At 42.3% G+C, this 13,718-nt stretch overlaps 1 protein-coding gene across 1 annotated transcript; it reads left to right on the top strand.

Moving 5' to 3' along the window:
- The first annotated feature begins 9,191 nt into the window (after window positions 1-9,191).
- LOC148820888 (tumor necrosis factor ligand superfamily member 14-like) lies at window positions 9,192-13,488 on the top strand. The gene is made up of 3 exons (XM_088933404.1): window positions 9,192-9,198; window positions 10,019-10,084; window positions 13,076-13,488. The coding sequence occupies exons 1-3, from the start codon at window positions 9,192-9,194 to the stop codon at window positions 13,486-13,488; spliced, it is 486 nt and encodes a 161-aa protein (XP_088789530.1).
- The last annotated feature ends 230 nt before the right edge of the window (window positions 13,489-13,718 follow it).

Raw genomic sequence — 13,718 nt, 5'->3', positions numbered from 1 at the left:
GCATGAAGTCTGAAACATCATATTTATTATACTGTATAATAACATTGTAGCGGCGAGGCTTAATAATAAGGCAGAATTAAGTGTTTCTGAGCTTCCCAAATGAGGCCCCATTTCTCTGTTCATCTCTGTGGTGCAGCCACAGAGAAACTATTCATGCAAGATGATTTAAGGTTTCCTAGGACAGCTCCCAAAGGGGGATGCACTTAGCTAAGTCTGGCTATCATGATCAATGGTCATCCATTGGCGCCTATCTGTCTAGGGAGTGCCAGTTGGACATCTGGACTGCATTCCTAAGTGTCAGGAGTAAGTGACTCATATCTCACCTTGATCAACCAATCAGGGACTGGTAGGGCCGAGTAACCCACGTGGGACTCTGATGCCCATGGAACTTTCAGCCAATCAACGAGCTGAAGTTCCTCCAGGTAAAAACAGGCAACACAGAGAGCCTGAGAGATTCAACAAGATTCAGATTCAACAAGATTCAGATTCAACAAGAGATTCAACAAGATTCAGATTCAGATTCAGTAAGATTCTGGAGAGGATTCTGTGGACTGTTCTAAAGGGAATTCAAAGGAGAATTCCAGGGCAGGACGGCCCAGGAGCAGAAGGCTCCCAAGGGCAGGACATTCTCGCAGCGCGCCTCCTGACCATCCTGAGACTCAGCCCGGACAACCACGGAACGGCCAGTGTGTCCGAGTGCCAGAACTTTCCTTTGTTCTAAGAGTCTAGAGTGGAGGTTGCCAGAGAGTAACCAGCAGCAGGCCTCGTGGACAGGTCAGAACTGTGGACAGCTGAATCACTATTCAGAACTAGCTCTTCATCAGGAACGAACCGGTCCTCTTCCTGACTTGCTGGGATCCACAGTCATCTTTTCTCCTGTGCACAAACTTTGCTAGTTAAAGCCAACACTAACTAGCCGGTCAGTGAGCATCAGCAGCGCACCGTCGCAAGCCGCACAGCACAGCCTGGCACGGAGCCAGAGAGCGCGGATTGGACAGCAACAAGCCTGCAGCTGATTCTTTGTGCCCGCAGGAGATCTGAATCCCCAGAAATTGGATGAGTATTCAACTTCAATGCATTACAGCTCGAGAATTCAATTGTTATCCAAACCAGTTGATATCAATTTAATTCCTAAGAGTTATGTACTTGTTTTGAGTATCTAATGTAGAAGTTATAACCAAGTTCATTTACGAAACGGTCTTAATGAATGATATACTGAACGTATGTCCTCTTGATGTGTAACACTTCGTAACTGATTGAATATATACCTTTTGTATTCTGATAACCCTCTCGATAAGATCTGTTAGGTTTACATGCATATTCTATGTATTAATAAATGTATCCTCGTGTATTAGTACCTGTGTGTGTGCGTTGTTTGAGTTATGTCGCATGGTTGGATTCTAAAGCCATCAAAAGAATCAATTTTGTGATTTACTGCTACAATTAATAATTGTCTCAGTAAATGCCCAAACCCTACAGAACTGGTGCCTTCAGAGAGCCACTATGATTACATATTTGGCGTCCCTGAACGGCTATGAAACACTACATTTATGGCGTCCCTGGGTGGGCGTGGCAAGACTGAAATGAATCAACCAAGCGGAATAATTCATATAAAACGCCGCGGGTTTCATACACGACAATACAGTGTGCTGAAAGCCGAAAGAAAAAAAGTTCCCCTTGCTCTTTAAGCAGTGCTTGATTGTTTTGTGATCTTTTGCAATCTACCGGGTTGATTGCATACTTGATCTTGTGGTTTTCTGTGGTAAAACTGTGATTTCGTACTTAAAAGTAATACTCTTTAAGTTTAACGATGGTTGCTAAAAGGTCTGAATTCGAGTCGCTATTAAGCACTCTCTCTAGCAGCGACAAGTCTGACCACGATCTCCGTCATATCTCCGTCAGCGGAGAAGCTAGGAGAATAAATCTCCATTCTCTGAGAGAGCTAGCGAAGGACATAGAGAGATTTGACCCCGCAGTGTCAGAGAATAATATCGAGAGTTATATTCAGGACCTCAGGTATACCCTGCAGTACCTGCCAAACGCCACAGAACAGGAGAAAGTGTTTCTGGTCAGGAAAACTACCAGCAGAGCTGTACATGAGTGGATGGCTAGGCAGATGAAAGAAGTCTGTAATGACTTTGAGCAGCTATGTCAAGCACTTATCGAAGAATACAGTGCGTTTATTGACCCGACTGCCGCGATAGCCGCCGCCCTTAACATTAAGCACGAGAGAGCAGAGTCCCCTCGCGAATATTACGAGAGACTTAGACGAACTTATTTTGCAGGGCGAAATTATGAGGGTTGCGAAGAGAACACACATTTCAAGGGTTTATTCATTGCGAATCTCCACCCGTCAGTCAGAAAGATGATCTTAATGCATACAGATGCACAGACCATGAAAATGACTGATATTAAGAGATTCGCGCAGAAAGCCTGGGAGTATGATGTCCAAAGTCGCTCTGAGCAAAAAGCTGCTAAAGCGACTGTGTTCGCCGTCAGAGCCAGCAGGGTTAATTCCCCCCTGCTCGAAGGAGCACAGGCTCCTGAGCTGGCTAAGCCCCGTTCCAAAGCACTCACACAGGACCGCACCCAGCGTCCTAAGTGCCATGAGAACACCGGGGAAGGGAAAGGGCTAGAAAAGGCTGAACAAAAGGATTCAGTAGCCGCCCGCCTGGCCAGGCTTGAACAAGCTTTATTAGGACAGGGACAACCGCTCCCCAAGGCTGCCGGAAGCGTGAATGAGCTGATACTCTCCACTGGAGGAGGCGGAGACCCGCCCCCTCTCCCTCCCTCAGTCTATCTGATTGAGCGGAAGGGTTCCTGCCTGGATGAGGTCAGCCACTCCCAAGCGAGTGCTGACTCCACCCCTGAAGTCACAGAGCAGGCAGTAAAACACAGAGGAAAAGCAGGAAGCTTTTACCTCAAGGCTGCCATGGGAGATGTCTTACCCAGTGAGACACTGATTGACACTGAGGTTGAAAGGTGTTTGATGTCACACGGCAAGCTCAAACGGGTTGAAAAAGAAAAGGGCATGCGACTCAGAGTGGAACCTTTGGTGGATCACCAGAAAGGCAAAGTGTGGAAACAGGTCAAGGCTCCTAAGCCTTCTGTACAGAAGGAAAGGGGGGCCAAGAGGCAGACTGTGCTCACACAGTGCCCACCGAACACAGAAGCCTATGCGGAGATTCCTTCTGTTCCCTCTGGACAAGAAATAAAAATATTATCTTGTTTCCCAGATATACAGGGAAGTCGTGCCCTGGCCAAGGTCACAACAGCCTCCATGCCACAGGAGCGGTGCTCCAAGCAGCCGCCTGATCCACCAGGTAAAGCACACCCCTTTTACATCCCTAAAGAGGAGCAGATCTCCCCACCTGGCGATGAAAAGGAGCTTTCCCTGTGCACCCTGGCACCCAAGAGGGGTCAGGACCACCACCCTGCAGTGGTGGAAGGGATCCAGATGGCAGGAGAGCAGGTTGGTGATGTAGCCCTCACCCTTAGCCCTGAGAGGTCCTCTATCAGTGAGGATCTGCTTGAGCAGCTGTCACGGGGCCACCGCCAGGTGCCCCTGGTGCAACATTCACAGGTTAGACAGGAGGTCCAGCTGGACGCTGAGATTACTGCGCTGTGGACACACCTGATCCCAGATGCCGATTCCCTCTGCTGTGACCCAGGGAACCTGCAGTCAGGTAACATTATTTCTCACAACTACCAGGTAGTGAGTGAGACTGACCTGATTGTTCCTGCCTCAACGGCAGGGTTTCCAACACACCCAGTCCCCCAGAAGGGACAGGGAATGAAAGCCGAGCCGGTTTTCTTACAGCCACCAGCTCAGTCTGTCAGTCTGAGTCTGACCAACAGTGGTTCACCCAGACTGGAGCTGGATGGTCAAGCCACCCGCCTGCCAGTGCAGGACATCGCAAAGAGGGGTATCAGAATCCCCGCCTGCACTGACATGGGCCTGGTGGGTGATAGCGAGTTCGAAGACAGTGAACTAGCTATCCCAGTGCTGGGGCAGCTCCCTGAACCCCTAGCGAGGGAAGGGGGGAGCGAGCAGGTGTCCTACACCCACGCCCAGCGAACGATTGTAAACATGCCGATAGAGGGATTCCTCAATCAGGAAGTGTGCACGGTGGACCGGAACAGTGAGAATGGGGTAACAATCTCAGATCACTCAGGTGCTCCAGATGACCACTCAGCCGAGGGTCAGGTATGCTCCACCGCTGCACCGCCCCCTGCAGGGTTCCTAGAGCACAGGCATGAACAAATCGAAAAAGCAGATGCCCTGGAAATGGAGGAGCAGCATCAGCCGCTGCGTCAGATCTCCCCAGATTTCCAGGATGTTGGTGCCCAAGATGCCACATGGCATACTGAGAAAGACACCATGTACACGCTGCGCCAGCTTAGAAAGGCAACAGTCACTCAGAAGGAGATGACTGGGATCAGCCACCCGAAAAGACTTTTGGGAGGACTGATTGCTGCCGCCACTGTTGCACGTTTGCTTTTTCTGGTAGGTTTGTGTGCTACTGGCACTCTCACCCTGACTGCCCCAAGAAGGCAGGTGTCAGAGAGGCCAGAGGGTAGTGACAGACTGTATCGACAGCAGCAAAAGTTGGAAAGCTTAGGGAAAACCCTACAGGCAACTTCCTATGCAACAGGGTTAAACCTTATTCCCCAACCAGTGGACATGATTGTTGGTGTTATACAGTGGGTTTATGCTTGTGTGCAACAGGCCAGAATGTTGACACAAGACCTGTTAAGGGAGCTTAGTGCCACTGTAGCCAGTCTAACCACGGCACAATTCCCAACCCACTTGATTCCACTCTTCTCAGTAGAGGAGTGTGTGACATTAACCCCATCGTTCATAGCTCACCCAGAAGGCAAACCAAGATTGAATTCGGTTCCAAATCTTGAGATGGGTATGGCTACCAAAGCTATCCATTGGCTGTGTCTAAACAATTCACCAATGAAGGGTGTAAAGCTACTAACGAGCAGAGGAAGGTTAATGAACCCCATGAAGAGCAGGTGGGAAGTAAATGGCTGGTCAGCACACCACGTTTAACTGACACTGTGACTTGTGACAGGCATGATGCAGCTACCTAATAAAACAGTTCCTTTAAGTTCCTGAGGAGGCCATAGTACAGCATGGTAACTTAACACTGTACGGTCTAGAACCAGACAACATAAGACCAAACTTGAGGTCATGGATGCCTTCAGATGCCACACTAAGGAATTGGATAGAAATCCAAGAAACAGTAAGCCCTGAAGAGGTACAGGTAGTTTAGTTTGCTTTAATGGAACAAACCTCCAAACCACCCTAGCAGATACCCAACACAGGTGTTGTGGTTTATCGGGGGGCTGGGAACAGGAACTGTTGTTATTGTAACACTACTGCCAGGTAGCTGGATCATGACTGACAGTGTACTCTGAATGATGTACTCTCACATCAAGATGTACTCCGGGTAGCATGAATGAGTCAAAGGTAGCATGTCAAAAGAAAGGAAGTGACTTCTCCCCAAATATCTACCACAGAGGTATCAGATATTGACAGTGAACTTCCTGATGTGTAATTCCTAGACTTAGATAATGTCTCCTACCGTGTTTATACATACTCCAGATGTTATTCATCCTGTTTGTATCCAATGCTGGTTCTGGTATGAATTCTCGAGGAGTAATGTGGACATTTAAGATTAATGTTCTAATGGCAAGGGACATCACTTAACTCTGTTTTTGTTTTGAAGGCAACAACGCCTCAGGACCTCGTGACCTTCAAAAAGGGGGGATATGTAGCGGCGAGGCTTAATAATAAGGCAGAATTAAGTGTTTCTGAGCTTCCCAAATGAGGCCCCATTTCTCTGTTCATCTCTGTGGTGCAGCCACAGAGAAACTATTCATGCAAGATGATTTAAGGTTTCCTAGGACAGCTCCCAAAGGGGGATGCACTTAGCTAAGTCTGGCTATCATGATCAATGGTCATCCATTGGCGCCTATCTGTCTAGGGAGTGCCAGTTGGACATCTGGACTGCATTCCTAAGTGTCAGGAGTAAGTGACTCATATCTCACCTTGATCAACCAATCAGGGACTGGTAGGGCCGAGTAACCCACGTGGGACTCTGATGCCCATGGAACTTTCAGCCAATCAACGAGCTGAAGTTCCTCCAGGTAAAAACAGGCAACACAGAGAGCCTGAGAGATTCAACAAGATTCAGATTCAACAAGATTCAGATTCAACAAGAGATTCAACAAGATTCAGATTCAGATTCAGTAAGATTCTGGAGAGGATTCTGTGGACTGTTCTAAAGGGAATTCAAAGGAGAATTCCAGGGCAGGACGGCCCAGGAGCAGAAGGCTCCCAAGGGCAGGACATTCTCGCAGCGCGCCTCCTGACCATCCTGAGACTCAGCCCGGACAACCACGGAACGGCCAGTGTGTCCGAGTGCCAGAACTTTCCTTTGTTCTAAGAGTCTAGAGTGGAGGTTGCCAGAGAGTAACCAGCAGCAGGCCTCGTGGACAGGTCAGAACTGTGGACAGCTGAATCACTATTCAGAACTAGCTCTTCATCAGGAACGAACCGGTCCTCTTCCTGACTTGCTGGGATCCACAGTCATCTTTTCTCCTGTGCACAAACTTTGCTAGTTAAAGCCAACACTAACTAGCCGGTCAGTGAGCATCAGCAGCGCACCGTCGCAAGCCGCACAGCACAGCCTGGCACGGAGCCAGAGAGCGCGGATTGGACAGCAACAAGCCTGCAGCTGATTCTTTGTGCCCGCAGGAGATCTGAATCCCCAGAAATTGGATGAGTATTCAACTTCAATGCATTACAGCTCGAGAATTCAATTGTTATCCAAACCAGTTGATATCAATTTAATTCCTAAGAGTTATGTACTTGTTTTGAGTATCTAATGTAGAAGTTATAACCAAGTTCATTTACGAAACGGTCTTAATGAATGATATACTGAACGTATGTCCTCTTGATGTGTAACACTTCGTAACTGATTGAATATATACCTTTTGTATTCTGATAACCCTCTCGATAAGATCTGTTAGGTTTACATGCATATTCTATGTATTAATAAATGTATCCTCGTGTATTAGTACCTGTGTGTGTGCGTTGTTTGAGTTATGTCGCATGGTTGGATTCTAAAGCCATCAAAAGAATCAATTTTGTGATTTACTGCTACAATTAATAATTGTCTCAGTAAATGCCCAAACCCTACAGAACTGGTGCCTTCAGAGAGCCACTATGATTACATATTTGGCGTCCCTGAACGGCTATGAAACACTACAACATAATGCATTTCATTTTCTTTCTTCTAAAGTTGTAGGACCCAATTTGTTTCCAGGCCTTGTGCAAAATATTTACTACCGAGGTCCTGACATGGTTTTCTTAGCCTTTGAGAAAGTAAATTAAAACAAAACCAATACATTTTATTAATTAAAAGATGTCAGTAAGATCTGTGCTTTGATCTGTCATACTGCCTTGATGGCAATTAAGGTTCTCATATTAGCCTTTATGTAAAATGCATCTTAAATTGCGTTAAACTAACAATTTTCACTGGAGAAAAAAAAAGAGAGCCTTCTGTATCTGGAACCTTAGAGGAGAAACAGATGCTTTTGTTGTGCTGTTTTCCAGGAAAGTCTGATGAGGTATGAAGAAATGTATAAAAAAATGGTACAAAGTATGTATAGTTTTCCAGGCCATATTATGTTAAAATTACAAGAAAAGGAAAACAAATAGAACAGAAGATTTTCTTCAATTTTTCAGTAGAAATATGAATGCTTAAGTGGCAATGCTTTAATCTGGCCCTCTCTCTGTTTTTATTCCTCTAGTTTTCATTATATTAGTCTTACCCATGAGCAGAAGGAAATTCTTGTCACCTTAATGAAGAACCCAATAACTTTTGTCTAAGAAAATATTTCAGCACATTCATGTCCTCTTTCTTTCAAAGGGGGCTGTATTATAAACAGATTCCCAATACTAAACATGTTAAAAACAAAACCGTATGAAGAAATGCATGGGGTTTTATGACTTAACTCATTACACAAAAATATTAACCAAAAAAAGGATATAAAGAAAATCTAAAAGTAAATATTAATAGACTACGTATTTAACTAAAATAATCATCCCTTATATTACTAAAACAAAATATTAACTTTACTTAAAACTACAAATAGAAGCATGAAAGGAAGGATATAGAATTAATTTTGGTTAGTAATATAAAAATGTGATGAAGCACTTAAAATTTCCAAAATGACATTTTGGTATAGTGTTAAAAGTGCTGAATATAAATCACACCAATTTAAGTTAAAACACTGATAAGACCTACTTTCACAAAATGCTGGCCATCTGTTTAATGGAAATTACATTTTTTTAAAAGACTTCCTGATTCAGGTTTTACATTTAAACTGTGAAAAGGAAATGCGCAGCCTAAATTCCATATAAATATACCACAAAAATGATTTGTGTGGCCAAGATCTGTTTTATGCAATTTCATCATCTTCTTAAGATGAGGGTTAGATTCAGGCTCAAACATTTTATGTTTTATGTGCTTATCGAAGTACTGCACAACCCTACATATTAATGATGACATTAAACTGGGGAATACTTTTACAAGAGAGGTCTGGATGAGAACCTTCAATCAATAAACTATTATCAAGCACAATGAGATCAATTTCTCAAATGTAATGTCTTTTATATATTCTCATATGCTGTATGTATAGTTGTATTTTTAGTACATAAGCACTTTTGTTATTTGTTACTGAAAATACATTGGGCTTCTAGTATTTTTCCCACAAATTTCCACAGAAAGTGAGGTGTATTGAAGACTGTCACCAATAGCGATGAAAATGCTCTAAACTGAGTTGCTCTTTAACTGAACACACTAATATAGTGCAACAAAACATGCACAATGAACTGTCCTGAAGGAGCAGAGTTAAAAAAATAAAGATGATAACAATGCACTGTGCTATTTGACTGAGGTGGATTGTTATATTGTAATTATAATAATTAATTCCTTACACTTACATAGCACTTTTCTGAACATTCCACTCAAAGTGTTTTGCAATGTGCAGCACCCACATGGATGATGCAACTGCAGCAAAAGTGAGCCAATACACTCATCACACACCAGCTATCAGTGGGGAGGAGAACAGAGTAATAAAACCACTTCATAGATGGGGATTATTAAGAGGCCATGACTGGTAAAGGCCAATGGGAGATTTGGCCAGAACGCAGGGGTAACACCCCTACTCTTTTTGAGAAACACCCTGGGATTTTTAATGACTACAGAGAGTCAGGACCTTTGTTTTAGATCTCATCTGAAGGATGGCGGTTTTTCACAGTATAGTGCCTCCGTCGCTATACTGGGCCATTAGGACCCACAAAGACTGCAGGGTGAGCGCCGCCTACTGGCCCCACTAACACGTCTTCCAGCAACAACCTTAGTTTTCCGAGGAGGTCTCTCATCCAGATGTTCAGGTATCCGGGTACAGGCTGGGCTCACACTTGCTTAGCTTCAGTGGGTTGCCATTTGTGAGTTGTAGGGTAGTAGCTTGAGTGCACCATTGACTACAACCAACCTTCACCAGCAGAAGACCATAATTATCAAGTCTAACATATTTTTGTTCTCATGGTATTCATGCTGTTGGGTACAACTCATAATTTTTCAAGCAAATGCATGCCTTAACATATTACTTTCTATACCATATATCTATACCATGGAACAAGTAATAGGTTTATTCCATGCTGAAAAAGAAGAAAGAGAACACAATGTTTCGGCCGTGAGGCCTTCTTCGCGGCCGAAACGTTGTGTTCTCTTTCTTCTTTTTCAGCATGGAATAAACCTATTACTTGTTCCTTTGCAGCCTACGCATGTTGACGCAGCTACTCACCTGATCTATACCATACTGTATATAAGAAAATATTCCATCCAAGTTCAATGTTTTGTTCAGCGGTCAGTTATTTTATGTTGGATTCTATATTAACATACTACACAACTTCTTCTTTTTCTTTCCAATACAGCTGAGAATTATATAAAGTCTTTTCAAGTTGAAATTGATCAGAAAAAACCTATAGCTCATGTTACAGGTAAGACTATGTTAAGTATTCAATTACTGATACTCCTGGAACTCGTTAAAATGTTCTGAAAACACAGGAATATTTTACTTGCATGCACAGTTCTTACTGTTAATAATATGTTAACATTTTAATTCCATACTACCCAGTAAATGAAGACCTAAAGTGTCTGAGGTCCATCTGCAGAGTAGATTAAACTATACAATTTCTAAAACTATACAATTTCAATTACAATTGAGAATTATATAAAATCTTTCCAAGCTGAAATAAATCAGAAAAAGCCTGAAGCTCATCTTATAGGTAAGGATGTGGAGGATATTACAGGTAAGGATGTGGAGGATATGTTGCATGCATATGTAAATAACAAAATTTTGATTCCACTCTACCCTTCCACACCAACTAAAGTGTTTGAGTCTCATCTGCTAAGTAGAAGGCAAACATGTCTGACTCCTTTTCCGTGATAGTTTCTGCTTCTGTCTCCGTTCACTCACTGAGACAGTTCTAGCCCTATGAGGCTATTTTTTACAGCCCTCACTCACCTTTTGAACTTGTGAGACATGCTTGGTCCCTTCAAGAGCAGCTCTGTCCACAGCCCTGAGCTCACTGCTGCATTAATAAATAGTCGTGTGTATAGGCTCAGCTTTTGGGTTTTGCATTATGTAGCTGTAGCTCAGACAGGACAAGACCTTCTTGTAAGAACAAGACCCTTTAAATTCAAAACAATGACTCATCTCAAGAGACTGGACATCTGTCTGAGCAGGGAGAGACTTTTGTAATTATACAGTATTAACACTATTCTGTGCTACCAGCTGTACATGCACAGTGGAATCTGCATTTTCAAATGGGTTTTGTTCCTTAGTACTCACAAAATTATGAAGTTATAAATAAGAATATGAATTATGAAGGTTGTTTAACCTTTATGCAGACTGATAAAAGTGAGGATGAACCTTGTCTTGAGCTGTGTGTTCTTTGATATTTTTGTGAGGGAATTCCACGGCTTTAGTGTATAGTAAGAGAAGACCCTATCAGGAAATAGACAAACAAAGGTTACAAGGTAGTGGGTAGAATGATAATAAGTCAGACAGGTACAGAGGCAGAGGAGCCAAGCCAAGTCAGATCAAAACCTGATAGGAGGCCAGTGTAGGACAGGACTAATGTGATGCCTTGTACATATTCTGGTAATGGTTCTGGTACAGAAGTTTGTTCAGTATGGATTTGGATACCCCAGCGAGTGGGGCATTGCAGAAATCCAGAGAAGGTGAATTTATTGACCAGCTTTTCAGCTACAAAGACAGCATAGGATGTAGTCTCAAGGTTCTGATGATTGCAAAACCTTGTTTGTAAACCTTAAATGCTTTGGAATATATTCTGGTATGTTAGTAGTAGTATGTTAACTGATTTCTTAATATTATTTTTAGAAATGAATCTGATTAATAGATGCATTTCCATGATTTTAAGTCTGTGATTCAGTTTTGTGGAACTGAATTTGTTAAGTTTAGACGTAATTATCTAAACCTTTCAAATTGACTAATTATGCTGGAATGTGCAGTGTCTAATAATTCCAGTTTGCAAGGACATATTGAATAACGTTTTTGAAACTAAATGGTCTGGATATCAATTCCAATACAAATTTATTTGACATGCAGTATTAACACTGATGTAATGTAATGCAATTCTATTGGGTTTTCCAACTGATAAGTTTGTTTACATCTTTGAAAAGTCATTGGCTTAAGATCCTACTCTTGAATGGAAGAAGACTTATTTTAAGTAAAATATGAGTTGGAGAGTGTGGTTGCCCTTGCTCTTTAAAAAAACAGAGCAAATTTGATAACACTGGAAAACCAAAAATGAAAAACTTTGATATAACACCCACGAAATTCACTCAGATGTGAAACAACAGTGTATTGCAGGAGTAACAGTATAATCTCTCTTATATAAAATTTCACTTTGTGTCTCATGGTATATTTTTAGCAGCCTTACAGGACAAGTTCAAAGATTCATATGTAGAGCTGTGGCAGCATGCATGAACACAAAGAGGTTAATTCCATGATGAAAAGCAGAAAAAAATAACTTGTTTGTTTTTCTAGTGTGAGGGCTTGCAGTGCTACACTTTTTCATTCACAAGATAAAATTTGTTTAAGCTTTTTTTCACAAAAATCACTTTGTAAATATATATATTATAAATAATGTCTCTTGCTAGACCTGTACTTCAGATCACATTTTATAGATACCTAAAACATATTGCTGTGGAGCAGAAAACTTTGAAAATAAATCTTTACAGTGCTGACCTTTTCCTCTTACTGACAGACAGCAGCATTTTCATTTACAAATAGCACTCCAGTTACATAGCAAAGTGTTCAGTTAAATACTAATGTACTATTTAAGTAAATAAGATTATTATTAACCTTTCCTTAAAGGAATAATAAATCTGGGGAAAATAAAATTGTTGCTTTGGTGTCCTCCCACACTCCAAGAGACATACTGGTAGGTTAATTGATATCTGAGAAAACTGGCCCTGGTGTGTGTGTCTGTACTGTACAGTATGTGCCTTGTGATGGACTGGTGTCCCATCCAGGGTGTACCCTGCCTAGTGCCCATTATGATATGATAAAGTGGTAAGAAAATGGATAGAAGGAATAAAATTATATTACCTAAGTCATGTCATGTCATTTACCAAACTGCATTATACCATACTGTGTCCCGGGAAGCCGGAGCCTACTCGGCAAGCAACAAGCGCAAGGCAGGGTTCACCCTGGACGGGGCGCCAGTCCATCGCAGGGTAATTGCAAGCCAATCATACAGTACATGGGGACATATTGCCTAAGTAATAAAGCTAAATACATTGCAATTTTAAATGTAATTGACAAAACTACAACCATGGACAATTTGATGCTAACTGGAAGGATATACTAAAATATTAAAAAGTATTATGCAAATTGATTATCTAGATCTGTCAACAGTGTATTTCTCAGAGTAACAATCAGGTTTCTCCTTGTTTCCAAGGCTTTAACTGCAATGTCAGTAAAGATGGGAAGATGTTCTGGGAATCCACGACAGGAGATGCCTTCACTTACAAGATGAACTACAAAGATGGTTCCCTGGTCATTAAGACAAAGGGATTTTACTTCATTTACTCCAAAATTTGTTTTAGTGAGCTGCATTACAGAACCACAGACAAAGCGACCTTTAAGCACGGAATCTACAAGTTAACACAAACGTATCCTGCTGACTTGGAGCTCATGAGCTCCGAAAGTTACCACCGCAGAAATGACAGAGAAGAAATGTTTGACAACAGCTTCCTGGGAGGAATCTATTATCTCACAGAAGGGGACCAGATTTTTGTTAAAGTAAATGAATGCAAACTTATTCAAATGCAATCCACCTCTCAAAACTTCTTTGGAGCTTTTCTGATATAACATTGTTCCTTCTTCTTGCCTGTACAACAGCAATGTGAGTAGCTACCCTGTAATAAAGCAGGTAAGAAGACTCCAAACCTGTTGAATGGGTAGGAACTTGTGATGGCTTCACAGTAAACATTTTAACCTCTCACTCTTCAGGTGCATTTTCCCAGAATGACCTTTGAGGTGAAAAATTGAAAGTATTTGCTTCCAGTTTTTCAAGAGGGGTCTGTCACCTCTGAGGGATC

The sequence above is a fragment of the Atractosteus spatula genome, chromosome 14 (assembly GCF_055471065.1).
Source record: "Atractosteus spatula isolate fAtrSpa1 chromosome 14, fAtrSpa1.hap1, whole genome shotgun sequence".
Classification (NCBI taxonomy): Eukaryota; Metazoa; Chordata; class Actinopteri; order Semionotiformes; family Lepisosteidae; genus Atractosteus; species Atractosteus spatula.
Note: the sequence above shows the minus strand (reverse complement) of the source record. Positions and strands in the feature narration are given on the sequence as shown.

What these genes read in the sequence shown, in the direction of transcription:
- LOC148820888 (XM_088933404.1), top strand. An exon ending in ACCTATAGCTCATGTTACAG is followed by an intron (nt 10,085 to 13,075) that starts GTAAGACTATGT and finishes CTTGTTTCCAAG; the next exon opens with GCTTTAACTGCAATGTCAGT.